General features: G+C 42.3%; 2 protein-coding genes across 2 annotated transcripts in view; both read right to left on the minus strand.

Moving 5' to 3' along the window:
* The window catches only part of LOC127384773 (tyrosine 3-monooxygenase-like), a 30,058-nt gene extending 23,198 nt beyond the window's left edge, over positions 1–6,860 (minus strand). Inside the window, exons 1-3 of the mRNA XM_051619708.1 lie at positions 6,663–6,860; positions 5,584–5,758; positions 3,374–3,462 (exon numbers count right to left, since the gene is read on the minus strand). Of these exons, the coding sequence (XP_051475668.1) occupies positions 3,374–3,462; positions 5,584–5,758; positions 6,663–6,860 (462 nt within the window). The remainder of the gene's footprint in view (positions 1–3,373; positions 3,463–5,583; positions 5,759–6,662) is intronic.
* A 3,640-nt stretch (positions 6,861–10,500) lies between these two features.
* Positions 10,501–14,996, minus strand: part of PAH (phenylalanine hydroxylase) — a 42,465-nt gene continuing 37,969 nt past the window's right edge. The window contains exons 12-13 of the mRNA XM_051617019.1: positions 14,163–14,278; positions 10,501–13,553 (exon numbers count right to left, since the gene is read on the minus strand). Of these exons, the coding sequence (XP_051472979.1) occupies positions 13,510–13,553; positions 14,163–14,278 (160 nt within the window). The 3' untranslated portion in view covers positions 10,501–13,509. The remainder of the gene's footprint in view (positions 13,554–14,162; positions 14,279–14,996) is intronic.

The following is a 14,996-nucleotide window of genomic DNA, read 5'->3' on the forward strand; positions in this document are numbered from 1 at the left end:
GTAAGCCTGTCCATAGCTTGTCCACAATCAGTTATATCCGTGACATTTTGATGAAAATTTTGGACCAGAAAGAAAAGTAACATGGCTTGGTGGGAAGGTTTTGGAGTTGTTTATAAACACTACATCACAGGCCATTACACCTACTGTCAAATTTAAATGCAAATCACACTAAAAATGGAATTGAAAGAGGGGTGTCACTTCCACTGGGGAAGAGTTGAACCTCTGAATCATTTCTTTCCTGCATGAAGATTGCAATATAAGTTCCTTCCAACACAAACCATACTATGATTCTATAGAGCTGTAATGGACGTGACAGTCCTAAGTCTAGTACCACCTCACCAGAGAAAGTACACTGCACCTGCACAATACCCTGTGCTTTGGGCAAAGGAGTCCTCACTACGTATAAATCACTAGAACCATCACTGAATCAGTAGCAAGGACAGGGTTTCAGCTCAATCCCCCTTGCCAGTTTCTTATCATATTATGATAAAGACAAATTTGGTGGTATCTGTTTAAAGGGGCAGTTTACTTATTAAATACCAGGGTTTTCTTTTTGCCCCCTTGGTGTTTACTAGAATTTGAGCTTCAAGAAATCTTCTCCAACTATTAAATATGAATGGAGATGTGGAAGCAAAGTCCTTTGAATTTTACATCATTCATAATAGGAATAAAATCTGAACTCTGGCACTGTGTTACTAATATAACTCATAAAGCAGCGTTGATCAGCATCACTCTACAAATATTTATTATTCTAAAATATTCAGAATTTACTGGAACCACTTTGCATACCACAAGCCAAATTTCTCCCTTAGGTTTATTCACATAATTTTCAGTGTAGCAATAATACCAATAATACTGCAGTTAATGAGTATTGTGTGTGTGAATCTGAGGAAAACCTGGATCATGAGACCATGTTTATTTTTGTCATGTGTTATGGATAATATGTTCATTCAATGCCACATTTGCTTGTCAGTAGCTGTAAAAAGTCCAGGCAAAACACGTGGAAAAGCCTTTGGGCCTGATTAGTGTTGATGCTGTGCCCTGTCAGCTTTGTCCCTGCAGCTCCCAGGGCTCTGTACCTACCCTCTGAGCAGTAGGACCTTCTCTGGGGGACCACTATAGCCAGTGCTAGGGTGCCCCAGAGACTGGTGTCACAGTGTTATCAGTTTGCTTTTCAGGCCATTAAAGACATAGTAAAGAAGAAAGTGGAGCTGTTGCTAAAATTGCCTATTACGTAGTAAATGTATGTGCAAAATCTCTGCCAAGCCACCAGTACATCAGTGCATTTGGTACTTTCTTTTAACCTGTCCATTTTTGAGCCATGCTTAACAGCACAGCAAATGAGCCCAGGTTGTGCTCTCATAGAATCATTGAATCATTTTGGTTGGAAAAGACACTTAGGATCATCAAGTCCAACTGTTAACCTAGCACACCGCCAAGTCCACCACTAAGCCTTGTCCCGAAGTACCAGATCTACACATCTTTTAGATACCTCCAGGGATGATGACTTGACCACTTCCCTGTTCCAGTATCTGACAACCCTGCCGGTGAAGTAATTTTTCCAATATTCAATCTAAACCTCCCCTGGCACAACTTGAAGCAATATCCTTTTGTTCTATTTCTTGTTATTTGGGAGAACAGAAACATTATTTTCAGTGCCTGAGATAACTTGTTCCAAGCTAGTTTAGATACTTCTATGTTGGACTGTGTTCTGCAGTGTAGATTGATCCCGACTCAATGCTTCAGGAACTCTGCACCACTAATGCTTTCTCTTATCCTCTTCTGTGTTCATACCTCCTGTTTGGCAAAGTTGGAGAGGAACAGAGGAACTTAGTCTAATTCCAAGAATTCCCAATGTGCATTCAGTTATCTCTAAAGAAGCAACCTCAGAGCTAGCTCAGGAAAACAACAAATACTTGAATTCTTTCTGTCAGAAAGATACAAGGAAGAATGAAAGACGTCCTAGTTAAGGAGGATATGAAACTCTCCTAGAGCATTATAGTTTAGACATGATTTTCAGAAATAAAATATAGATTTGGGAAGGTTTTTCTGTACCACAAAGAACTATGTACATAACTAATAACATTAACATTGTGTAGGTTAATAAAAGGGTCTAAATAAAATGGAGAAATTTAGAAAAGGGAATAAAACCTTGTAGATTCTGTTGACATCCATCTAAGTCTTCCTTGTATTTTTCAGTGAGAAGTCTATGCTTTATTCCCTTTTCATACATCACTTCTGTGTGATTTTTGGCAGAACACAATTCTGTGACCTACCTCATCAAGCAGCAAAGGGCCCTTTGGAGTCCTTTATTTGTCTGCACCTAACTCACATCTCCTCTGTACTAAAGTTGGAAAACATTGATGAGAAACAAGTGTTTATTTGTTTGTTCCCAGTACTGTGCCTTACTATTATCAGCACTAGAGCATCACTACAGCAGGACTCTAGAGTGAATTTTTCCTCTCCCTTCTCTTGGAGTTCCTGCTTATGACAAGGCGAAAAATGCACACATAAACCTGCTATGAGTAAAGTGCTTTTTGCTGCCACTCATAACTAAGACTGCCTGAATCCAACAGAATGCTAATCACATATATTCTAACAGTATTTTGCAGAGTAGTATCAATAAATACAGCTAAAATCCTGGCTCTGAAGACCTTGTGAAAAGTCAGATGTAAATTAGGATTATAATCTTTCTAGCTTGCTTCCTATTTAAAATCTAGATACTTAGCTTGACTGAAATCACTAGACCTTTTTAGCTTCTCCAGTCACATTTAAATTTCAGTTCAGGTATGAAATCCATTAATCAGTGTTGCTATGTATTTATCTTATTTTCTGACTAGAAGATTTTTTGCAAGTTTCTTCTGCAGGAGCTGAGGATCTGGTATTTATCAGCAAGAAGCTCTTTGCCACTTGTCTTCCTTACCTTCCACTGTACCTCTGTACTTGAACAAAATATGTGAAATTTAAAATACAGATATAGGATATCTGAAAGGTCAAAACAAAAAAACACCAAAACCAAAGGCTGGGGAACTTGACTGTTATATGGACCAGCTAGTACCTGGTGGATATACTTCAAATATATGAGGGGCAAAATAATAAACGAGAAGGTTTTTTAAACTAAATAATGAAATGTAAACTCATGTTAACGGATATGTTGAATAGAAATTACTTCAGCATGTGTTTGATATTAATCATATGTACCTTGATGGATCAGAATCCATAAACTTTTCTCATTATCAAGTTATTTATTTTATACTCCCTAATTCCATTGAAGATCAGCCTTTATCTGACCCTCAGTCTTCCCTGTCCTTTCATGAGCATTTCTTCACTCTTGAAATTTTTAAAAATGAAGTAACAGTGATATTTAACTTACAGGGTGACCATGGTCCAAACTGGGATCATACTTAGTGATCAGATGGTGACACTTGTCAAGGTCTTGTATTTTTCTGGGGAACCAGGGCACTGGAGAGAAAGCAGCAAGAGTTAAATGAGATAGGATCAAATAATTTTTAAAAGACACAGAAAATTGAAGTGCTGAAGTTTACAAGCTTTCTTTTCATCAATATCTAAGAATATTCACATCTACGTGTCACTATATGTCAGTAGTCAATTTTTTTTGCCAACCAGACTGGCAGACTGGATGAAAATTCTCTGAAATTAACTTGCAATTATAATCTATCAATTTTCATTAGTACAGTCATCTGCAAACCTCACTAGAAAGTGAAGCTGCAGCTAGCCTCTTTCAATAAAAGGCACCACCACTTTTAATAAGACGTACCAATAAAATCGGCCACTAGACAATCTTAGACCTAGGACCTGAGCTGAAAGTCTTCTGACACTTTAACACCCCTGAACTCACCTTAATAGGACCAAAACCACAAATACCTTTTAGACCAAATCCTCCAAATCTCCAGTTCTTGCTGGTGTCCACACATAGGGTGGCTCTGTGGGCCACAAATACCAACTCTCTGACTTTTTCATCTTGAAAGCAAATGAATTGCTTAGCACACTACTGAATTCTGGGATCTGAAACACTCAGAAAAGGCTCTACAAATTAAGGAATGCTGTATATAAGGCAGACCTAACCTAGAAAAATAAATACTCTGGCCATTTACATGCCAAGCACGTTAATTCTAGCATCATTACATCCAAAATAAACCTAGTTACTTTTATGATTACTGTTCAAAATCATAAGAAAAAAAGAAAATATGAAGAAAACTATGTTCTTAATATTCTGCTGCTTTAACCATAAACATCCTCTTTTAACAGTCCCTTGCTTTTATTGTAGATCCCAGTCCCAGCACAGCTGAAACTAACTGCTAATTCTGAGCAAAAACCTTTCCATTCTCAAGGAAATCCTAAATAAATGCTTCTTCAGCTCCAAAACCATCCTTGGCTCTCCAGTTTCCCTCACAACAGTGATACCCTTTTGATATTCCCACAGTCCCTGAGAACACTTTGGCATGGACTGCCTCTTAGCACCACTCTGAAGGTGAATTTCAAACAACACCCAAAGGTATTCAAACAGGACTGTATTAGCTAAAAGGGACATGGAGTGCCTGGCCTTCCCAAGGGTTGGAAACATCATGTCAATTCAGTATTCAGATAACTCAACCTGTGAACTGGATTCTCAGCCTTCTCATGTATCAGGGGCATCTCTGGCATCCTCAGGATTGTATTAAAGGTCTCTAACAGCTTGTACTCACAAATCACCTACCTGCCTGTAAATGAGAAAAATACCAGTCTAGCTCTGGCAAACTCACTTTCCACTCTGATAACTGGTGCTAGTGGTGACTCAAATTCAGCACAGGCAGTGGAGTAGCCACTTGTAGCACTCTGCCAGATTAAATACAGCTCCTAAAGGGCAAGCTTTGAAGCTGCACAACATCTAAACAAGATTTTTTTGGTGCTTGGGAAAATGCCTGATGCTCTGTTACTCCAAATTTTGCAGTGGGTCTGTTCTCCACAAAAATGCTCATTCTCCTAGCCTTCCCTGCAGGCTTTCTGCTCACCCTCTTCCCTCTTGTACTCTGAAAGCTTCTTCAGCTGATTGCATTTAGCTCTTTTCAGTGAAGGAGCAATCTACCTACAGACAATATGACTGGACCCAAACAGTGCTGGACACCACAAACAGGCAGCTGCTGCTGCTTTCAACAAAACCGACACAATACACTACAAGTAAATGAAACATTCAGACCCTCTGTAGCATCATAGTGTTCACATCAGGTGTCTGTTTTCACCTTGGAGCAGTCATTTCTCTGCATAGCCCTCAGCCCACAATTTTCCTGTCTTTGAGGAGTTTTCAGTTTCTCCTCAGCTTCTTGTTCTGCTGCTCTCTCCTTCTAATCTCCTCTTTTTGCTGGAACCTTTTTTTCACCTCAGTGCCACTAGCTAAGGCAAAGTGCCTCCTTTTCCGCACCAAAGGGAATGGGCCAATTCAGGGAAAACAGCCATGCAGTGAAGAAAAATTAATGAATGCTTACCTGATTTCCAGACTATCCAAATTACTATTATGAAACTAATGCTAAAAAAATTACTCCAAAAGGAAACAAAACATCACTAACAGATGCATATACTTCTTACCTTTGTCTTCTCTGCTAGTTTTCACATCCTCTGCTACTCTCTTTAAGGAGATGATAAGGATACTAACATCAGCGCTGTGAACTTCACATTCAACAAAAATGTCAAGATCCTCAGCAGAATTCTTGGGTTTTTTGGCTCGCCTGGTTTCAAAGTGATGGATCTGAGTTTCAAACACCTGCAAGAGCCAGATGTTCATATGATGAAACTTCTCCAAAGGCTGAAAATCCAGGTAAGTTTAGATCTACAGTGTATTTAAAACGTGACTAAAAGAAGTCTTAACAGCTAGTGCATGTGAAGAAACAAAGCCTAATAATGCTCAGTTTAGAAGGAGCTAAAATACAGGCAGAGTAAACACTGTAGAATTACATAGAGATGGATGGAGATGAAAGATGAGATACTGCTGACGGTACCATTTAATCTGTGCAGAAATAACGAATGAGTGGCTGGGTAACTCTTAAGACCCTGGCAGAATAAAAGCAGATCTATTAATGTGTAATAGCATCATAATCATTAAATAATTATGAAGGATTAAAAATAAGTAACAAATATAACACTTTTCTTTTGAGTTATTCATTTGTACAAATGAGAGTGAGCACCTGGTAGGGATATTTCAAGTGCCCAGAATGTATAATGCCTGTAGGGCTTACAGCTCTTATATTTTCTGTATCTCCTGCCAAATACGCAGAGAACATTTGTTGGCTTCTAACATCCCCACAATCTGAGTGCTTGAAATACTGACCCGTCATTTAGTCGTGGCTGGTCACTGCAACTGTGAAAGAGAAATAATAGATTGGTATGTGCTCTATGCAGCCCTTATATAAAAATATGATTCTTTTAAATATCTGTGTTCAGTTGCTCCTTCCTTGCAGAACACACTCCTTCACCTGGAGAGGCAAGCCAACCTGTCTGAGCAGCTGCAGCAAAACAAGGACATTGAGAAAGGGGAAGGCAGCTGAAGGCAAAAGTCAGGCAGTGAGCAAGAGAAGGGTGAGGGAGGGGAAAATGCCAAGTGGTAGAGGTGAAGGCAACAGAGAGAGAAGAGATTGTTCAGTGGAAGAAGAGAATGCCGAGCTCTGTACCTCAAAGACTTTGGCTGCCTTAGAGAGCTCGTTCTTCCTCACGTTGCAGAGGGTAAGGGTCAGGATGACAATGGCTCTGCCATCCTCCTGATTGGAGTCCAGGCTGCCTCTCCTGTTCAATGGCTCCATGCCATGCATCTCTGTCTCCCTACTGGCTTCTTCCTTTTGGCCTGAGACTCCCACAAAGTCAGTCTTCATTGGGAGACAGGGAAGTGAATTGTAATTTCTAGATGTTGAGTGGAAACTGCCTGAGGATGTGAGTGCTTTGCCCACAGCAATGGCCAGAGGATGTGATGGGACTGGAGGTGCAGTGCATGCATGTAGGTGAGATCAGATAGCAGTGAAACAGGCTAGTGTTAGGTGAAGGGACATATATGTTGGCCATGCCAGACACATCAAGGGAAACTGCTTGCGTAGGATATGCGCAAGAGGCCAAGAAATCCCTCCTCCTCTGGGTAACTTCAAACGTGGCCCTTCTGCTCTGTTTGAAGGTGCTGAAAGCTGTTCAACCTTGAATTGGGCTTCTTTGTGGAGATGAAATTAGCCTGAGACCCATTTACATCTCCCATTCTGGACTGCCCTGCACAATGTCGGAGGTCACCCTTCCTCCCAACCCTACCCTAATCCAAGTGGTGTCACCTCTGCAGAAACACTATTGTGGGAATTCCATAGAGACCTGAGCCAAAGTTCATTGCCTACTTCTGAGCTTTTCTTGCATACAGAATCTGACCTTTTCTACCCTAGTCCTATGAGAGCCAAGTGCTGCATCCAGGCTAAGGTCCTCTGTTGGAACTTGTTTCTGTCATGACTTTATCAACAGTGAAGCCCAGAGTGATATCTTCTCACAGCTGGCATGGCAAACTCAGGGGGGGTCCAGCTCTGCTCCTGCCAGGGCATGGCATCCCTTGACATTTACAAACATGTTTCTGGGAATGAGCACCCATATCTTCATACCCCAAGTTGCAGTCAGTGTGCTAGAACCTCTGTGAAAGTCATATTTCAGGCCCACAGAGAAGAGTACCTATCTGTCCTCCCTTTACAGCTGGAGCCATTTCTTGTGTGCCCCTCAGCTGATCCTGACTGGGTCACACACTCCAGTGCTCTACTGCTATTGCTTCCTCCCTGGCCAAGTAAGATAAAGGCAGTGCAACCAAATTTTGTTCCCCAGCAACCACAACAGCACTGTATTTCCCCTTGGCCCACGACAGAGCACTGGAAAGGTCTCAATTTCCTCACCTATTGCCTGGCTGAGACAGAAAACACGAGATTAATTTTGGAGCACCATGCCTGGAAGGCAGGCCTCAGCGTCCTGAGGAACACCAGCCCATCTAGACCTCGGGCACCGTGGTCTTCGCAGACTGTGGTAAGCACCAGGCCGGGAAGGTGTGTCCCCCACCCCCTGCCCTGCCCAGGGAGAGGGCGAGGCGGGACCCGGCGCCCCCGCGGGCAGGGCAGGGCAGGGCAGGGCCGGGCGCTGTCCGCGGTGCTGAACTCAGTGCTCCGCTCCGCCGGCTGCCCCCGGTCCCCGATCCCCTGCCCGGCTCCTGCCCCAAGGGGCACCCGGAGGACAAGGGGGCACTTCAGGGGAAGCTGAATTGAAGCTGCAAACTGGGCTGGGTGGAGGGAGGAGAAGTGGGCTTTAAGGGGGAAAAAGGTTCTTCCCACTCCCAACTTCCCTTGGCTTATTGGATGAGGGAAAGGCTGTAGATGTTGGCTATCTTGGTTTTGGTAAAGCATTTGACATCGTTTCCCATAGCATTCTGCTAGAGAAATGGCTGCTTATGGCTTGGATCAGTGTATGCTTTGCTGGGTTAAAAACTGGTAGGATGGCCAGGCCCGAAGAGTTGTGGTCAATGGAGTTAAATCCAGTTGGCAGCCAGTCACGAGTGGTCTTCCTGAGGACTCAGTGTAGGGGTCGGTTGGGGTCCCCACCTCAGCTGGGGCCACTCCTGTTTAACCTCTTTCTCAGTGACCTAGATGTGAGGATAGAGTGCATCCTTAGTAAATTTGCAGCTGACACTAAGCTGAGTGGAAGTGTCAGTCTGCCTGAGGGTAGGGAGGCTCTGCAGGGATCTAGACAGGCTTGACTGATGCACCGATGCCAGTTGCAGGAAATTCAATAAGGCCAAATGTCAGGTCCTGCACTTTGGCCACAACAACCCCTAGCAGTGCTTCAGGCTTGGGGAGGAGTGGCTGGAGAGCTGCCCAGAAGAGAGGGACCTGAGGGTGTTGATTGACAGCCAGCTTAATATGAGCCAGCAGTGTGCCCAGGTGACCAAGAGGGCCAGTGGCATCCTGGCCTATATAAGGAATTGTGTGGCCAGCAGAACCAGGAAGGTGATCCTGCCCCTATACTTTATCACTGGTGAGGCCGCATCTTGAATACTGCATTGACTTTTGGGCCTCTCCCTACAGAAAGGGCATTGAGCTACTCGAGCATGTCCAAAGGAGGGTAACGAAGTTGATAAAGGCTTTGGACCATATGTCTTATGAGGAGCAGGTGAAGGAGCTGGGACTGTTTAGCCTAGAGAAAAGGAAGCTGAAGGGAGACCTTATTGCTCTCTGCAACTATCTGAAAGGAGGTTGCAAAAAGGTGGGGACGGGTCTGTTCAATGAAGTTACAAATGGTAGGTCAAAAAGAAACAGTCTCAAGTTGCACCAAGGGAGATTCAGATTGGATGTTAGGAAGAATTTCTTCACCTAAAGGGTTATCGGGCATTGTAACAGCCTGCCAAGGGCAGGTGGTGGAGTCACCATCCCTGGAGGTATTTAAGAGTGATATAGATAAAGTACTTAGGGATATGGTTTAGTTAAGGACTTGTCGGTGTCAGGTTAATGGTTGGACTCAATGATCTTGAAGGTCTTTTCCAACCAGGGTAATCCTGCGATTCTGTGATTCCCCCAACAGTGGTGGCAAGGCACGTTAGAACAAGTTATGCTGAGTCCGACTAACTGAGTCCAAACTGAGCCTTTCCCATGAAGGATGGGTGCGTGCATCCTCACGTCCAGGCCATAGGCATGGCACAAACAACTAATCATAGAATTAGAGAATAGTTTATGTTGGAAAAGGCCTTCAGGATCATCAAGTCCAATAGTTAACCTAGCACACTGCCAAGTTCACCACTAAACTGTGTCCCTAAGTAGCACATCTACATGTCTTTTACATACCCCCAAAGATGGTGACTCCACTGCTTCCCTGAACAGCCTGTTCCAGTACCTGGCAACCCTTTCAGTAGAGAAATGTTGTCCTAATATTCAACCTAAACCTCTCCTGGCACAACTTGAGACTGTTTCTTCTTGTGCTATCATTTGTTACTTGGGAGAAGTGACATACATCCACCTTGCTACAACCTTGTTTCAGGCAGCTGTAGAGAGCGATAAGGTCGCCCCTCAGCTTCCTTTTCTCCAGATTAAACAAATCTCAGTTCCCTCAGCTGAGGGCCAACAAGAAGAGGAGTACTGCTGGACCTTATGCTGATACACAAGGAGGTACTAGTTGAGGATGTGAAGTTTGGGGAAGGTTTGGCTGTAGTGATCATGAGAATGTGGAGCTCAGGATCATGTGCAGTATGCACAGAGAATCAAGCAGGATCTCAGCCCTGGGCTTCAGAATGGCTAACTTTGACCTCTTCAAAGAACTGCTTGGTGAAATCTCATGGGCTAGAGCACTAGATAGAAGGGGGGCCCTAGGGAGCTGGTTAGTATTCAAGCACCTTTTCCTCCAAGCTCAAGATCGGAGCATCTCAAAGTGTAAGAAATCAAGTGAGAGAGCCAGGAGACTTGCATGATTGAACAGGGAGCTACTGAATAAGATCAAGTGTTACTCATTTGAGACAAATGCAGCACTAATATTTCTGTTTATTTAGGTTAATTTAAATGGTTACATTTGGGCATTAAAAAAGTCTTCTCTGCTAATTTTCAGAATAGTTTGAAGCAGCAAAAAGACAAGCTTTAAAATAATGCACTTCTGTGGAGTCCTCTTGTGCTTAATCCCTCTTTCAACAATTTCTGTATCTTTTTGGGGGAAAAGTGCCCCTGCTCTGAGGCTCTTGTCATGTCTAAGCATCTTGAGGCACCCAGAAGAGACCAACTCCCTGTGTAACTTGTGCTGACAACTACCCCCTCCATCACCATCACTGACCTTGGGCAAGGTCACTTCAAAGGAAGGGGCCTCATGAGAGGGCTTCTTTTGTCACCTGAAACAGAGCTGGAAATGGGGACATAAAAAATGTGATTGCAGTGGGACAGAAAAAAGGAAGGTTCTTTTAAAAAGTAACTTCGAATAGGTTAGTCAGAGGAGCATATAAAGATGTACAGAGTATGCAAAGGTAGAGCAGCCAAGGCTTTGCTGTACATTTCTAGGTAATTAGACATATCAAGAGGTGATTGTTTTTAATATCCATTTCATTATCTTGTCTGGACAAATGATAATCAATCAGTGCATGACAGCTTTTTTTTGAGTTGGAACCCACCTCAAATAGACATTCTTCCCTACCTGGGTATTTAATTCTGATCAACATGTGTGATTACTTTACAAAGAGTAGTTACACTGGCCAGATAATTTGCCAGTTTGCTACAAAAAAAATAATTTTTTTAGCATGGAAATGAGAAGTCACCCCTTAAAAAGTACTATTTAAAATGCAACTTATTTGTATTAGTTAAAGGATACATGCACAAGCTAATTTGGTCTGCAAGAAAGTATACTTTCAGTATATTTCCTCTCCTCTTAAAATACCAAGCATTTAACTTTTTCTCAATGTTGCTGAACAGCTATATTATGCTGCTTTGGCTGGAGTTATTGCTCATGTAAACCAGTATTAAGGGACCCAGAATCAGACATGTGGCATCAATACTCTAACCATTCTGCTTGCACATAAAAGACAGCCATAAATCCTGAGTTCCCAGTATCACTTTATATTTACTGCTGCTGTCACTCATAACAGCCAGAAGCAGAGGAGCTTGGAAAGCTGTCTGAAATTTAGTTTGAAAGACTTCACCCATGAGAAGAAACTGTCTCTTTGTGGTACACGTGAGCTTATAGATCCTGTTATATTAAGAGGGAGAAATATGGGATACTTTCACACTGAAAATGCATGCCAAACAGGTCTGAAAGAGCTACACAGGCATTGTCATGAGGAAAGAAAAACAAAACAAAACAAAAGGAAGAAAAAAGACACAAAAATAAAAAAGGTTACTTCAAAGCACCAAAATTATGTCATTTTGCATATGTCTATTGAAAACAGTTCGAGCTGGTATGCTTAGATTGCTATTACCCACCATAAATATAAAGGAAAGAGCTGTACTTTCTATCCTCCTGAAGGATGATGTTATCATTCATTTTCAAACTATAATTGCAAGAGTAGTACAATAGTAGGTATGCGACTTGTGGACCTCCAAATCCCTCTCCATCTTTTGGTCTTCTAATAGAAATGTGACTTCTGAATCTTGTTAGTATCATGAAGTACCATGACTTAGGAGCTGTCTTGGAAGGTACTGTGTTGGGGTTTGAATGCACTCGGACCAGGACACAGCTAACCCAGGTCTTCCATAGCTCTGGTGGGGACTTGAGTCACAGACACAGTGAGCTAGGAGTTGGAAGGCTCTGATGTATTCAGCTGCATTGTAAGAACCATTTCTCCTCCATTTCAAAGCCGCTGGCATCCACCTCCTGGATTTCAGTCCAGAAAGTTGGGAGACACCTTGGAGCAATGCTGAATATAGCACTCTTAGAGAAGGGCACACACAACACAAGGTATTGTTCACACATCAGCCTTGCACAGTGAGTAGCTGATTGTGTCTATCAAGAGAGCTCTCCCCTTTCTGTAAGCTGGCTGGTCCTGAATCAGCTCTGTAGCCATGATGTTATATAATATTACAGCCAGCACAGCTCTAAGACTGGCCTTGATGCCCTGTTAAGACATCTGCATGGTTTCTTGCTTGCATGAGCTATCAACAGACTGATCTGACATCCAGCTGCAAAAAGTCAGATAAACTTGCCTTTGGGTAATTCTCCTCTGAAGGGGCGTATTTGTGAGTACTGTATTGAGGCACAGACCTCATGCCCCAGATAGGCAGTTTCCACGCCTTTCTTAGGGACTCCACTCTGCAAATCAATGACACATCACAGCATACAGTGTTCTTGACTTGCACAAACCTTTTGGGGACTGGTGCTTGTGCAAAGAAATTATATTTATGCATGGTGATAAATCTTTGTTAATGAAGTTGCAGAACACTTGTTGTCTTTTCCTTTAGCATCTGTGCTTTGGATCAATGGCAATATCACATTTAAAAAGAAATCAAAGTTTTCCAGATAGAGGTATTTGTGTGTATGAGCAGAGGTACAGAGGGCCAAGCAGTATATGTATACCCTCTGGAAGGTGTAGAGTTTTGGGATTCCCTGGGAACCTTGCACAAATATGAGGGACTGAGGGGAGAATGGCTGTGAGAGCAAGCAAGATGGATTAGTCTGCTAGTTATTATTATCCCGTCTCTGGGCCCAGAGTAGTAATTCTGCCTCACAGCTGCAGCAGACTGTATCTTTGCCTGGTGGAGATGTCCTCCTTCTGCTAAATTTTGGTACAAGAGACATGAAGGTTTTCCTCAGATTCCCAGAATTAAGGTGATTTTTTGCATTATTGAAAAAAAATGCATTAGTGTCTGAAGGTCAAAAGAGTCAAGAGTCACCTGTATGTGTCTCTTTCTCTGCTAATCTATAGTAATTAAGATATATAACATAAGCATTCATGCAATACACAGGAAGATAATAAACTGAGACTAGATGAAGACTGGTATTTGCACATGACAGTTTCTAGTCAGTTGCCAGCAATTAGCAAGTTACAATGAATCTTCATTTTATCTTCTGCAGGGCGTTGCAAAGGATCCCCATCTCACCTGCAAAAGAAAGAATCACAGCAGTCAATACTACATTTAGCCTATGTCTAACTCTCTTATATATGTTTACCCTTTAGATGCATTCCCTGAAATAATAAGGTGAACAAAGAGGTGCTGGATTGGACACATTTATTAAGGTGTTACTGGTAAGTAAGGTTTGCAGAATCAGCCCTTCACCTTCATCAGCCATACAAGGATGGTTCACAGGATCAGGGGTGCTGGCTTTTAGCAGGCTAGCCAATGTTAGGGGGGAAACTTATCAGGAAAAATGCTAGGATGGCAAAATGAAATGTGATTTAAGCCAAGCTTTTCCTTTTTCCCTTACTGAGAACAGACAGAGCCACACATCAGAATTCATCACAAGGCCCTCTGGCCTTTCCTACCACCTCCACTTTAGTTGATATTTCAGATGTAACAAACTACAGTCAAAGGGAAATGCTATTTTGAAGCTTGACTAGAATTAGGAAGCAATTTTTGCATCAAAAAGGAGATGTGTGCTACTTGAACTCAGTCAGGCTCAGATCATTACATGCAACCAGATTAAAATCTGCTTTGCAGTTGCTATTTCTGATCCAAGTTTTGAGGAATTCAAGGTAACAAACTTCTTACTATTGATAGTGTCAGCTAAGTTCTTCAGCTGCTTTGCATTGTCCAAGACTTCAATCCTCTGGGTGTAGGGATTGTACCGAACAGAGAAAGGACGAGGGATTGTTTGAGCAAATTTCCTGAGGAAAAATACAGAGAAACATACAAACTTGAAAAGCTCCCTTTTTTCCAGGAACTCACTTGTGTGCATTTAATGAGGGGAACAAGAGAATTTGTGAAAGGAAATAACTGAAATTCCTGCTGAGTGATCTGACCTACAGCATTCTGCAACAGGCTTGAATCTGCATTTGTCTTTACCATCTATATTTCTTTATAAACAGGACAAGTTATGCTATTGGCATGGCAACGCTGCTGTTGGTATAGATCAACTGTGTAGTTATTGGGATTTGCCAAAGTTGAAAATCTTCTTTTCCTTTCAGTAATGCAAAATATAGGAATCCTGATCCAAGATATGGGAGAGTAAAGTCAAGTATCTATTCAATCCTGGCATATCACGATCAAATATAGTGCTAATTCCTGGCATGGCTGGTAGCAGATTTGAGGTCGTTGCAAAGATAGAATATATTCAAGGGAGTGAAAGAGCATTCTTGCCATCCCCTAATTGCAGCCTTCCCTTCCGCAAAATAGTTAATTCTATTGCAGAAATATTAAGATTTTGGCATCTTGGGAAAACATTAATTTGCATAACCACAGAACTGTGAAAAGGAGGACTCTGAATGGGATGAGATGGCCAGAGCTATTGTTCCAGGCTCCTTGTAGACCCCAGCAGGACACCAGCTTATATATCTGCTTCAAATTACTGAAGTTATTGCTGAAAGAGGAAGGAAAGCACGCAGG

This window comes from Apus apus, chromosome 1 (assembly GCF_020740795.1).
Source record: "Apus apus isolate bApuApu2 chromosome 1, bApuApu2.pri.cur, whole genome shotgun sequence".
Classification (NCBI taxonomy): Eukaryota; Metazoa; Chordata; class Aves; order Apodiformes; family Apodidae; genus Apus; species Apus apus.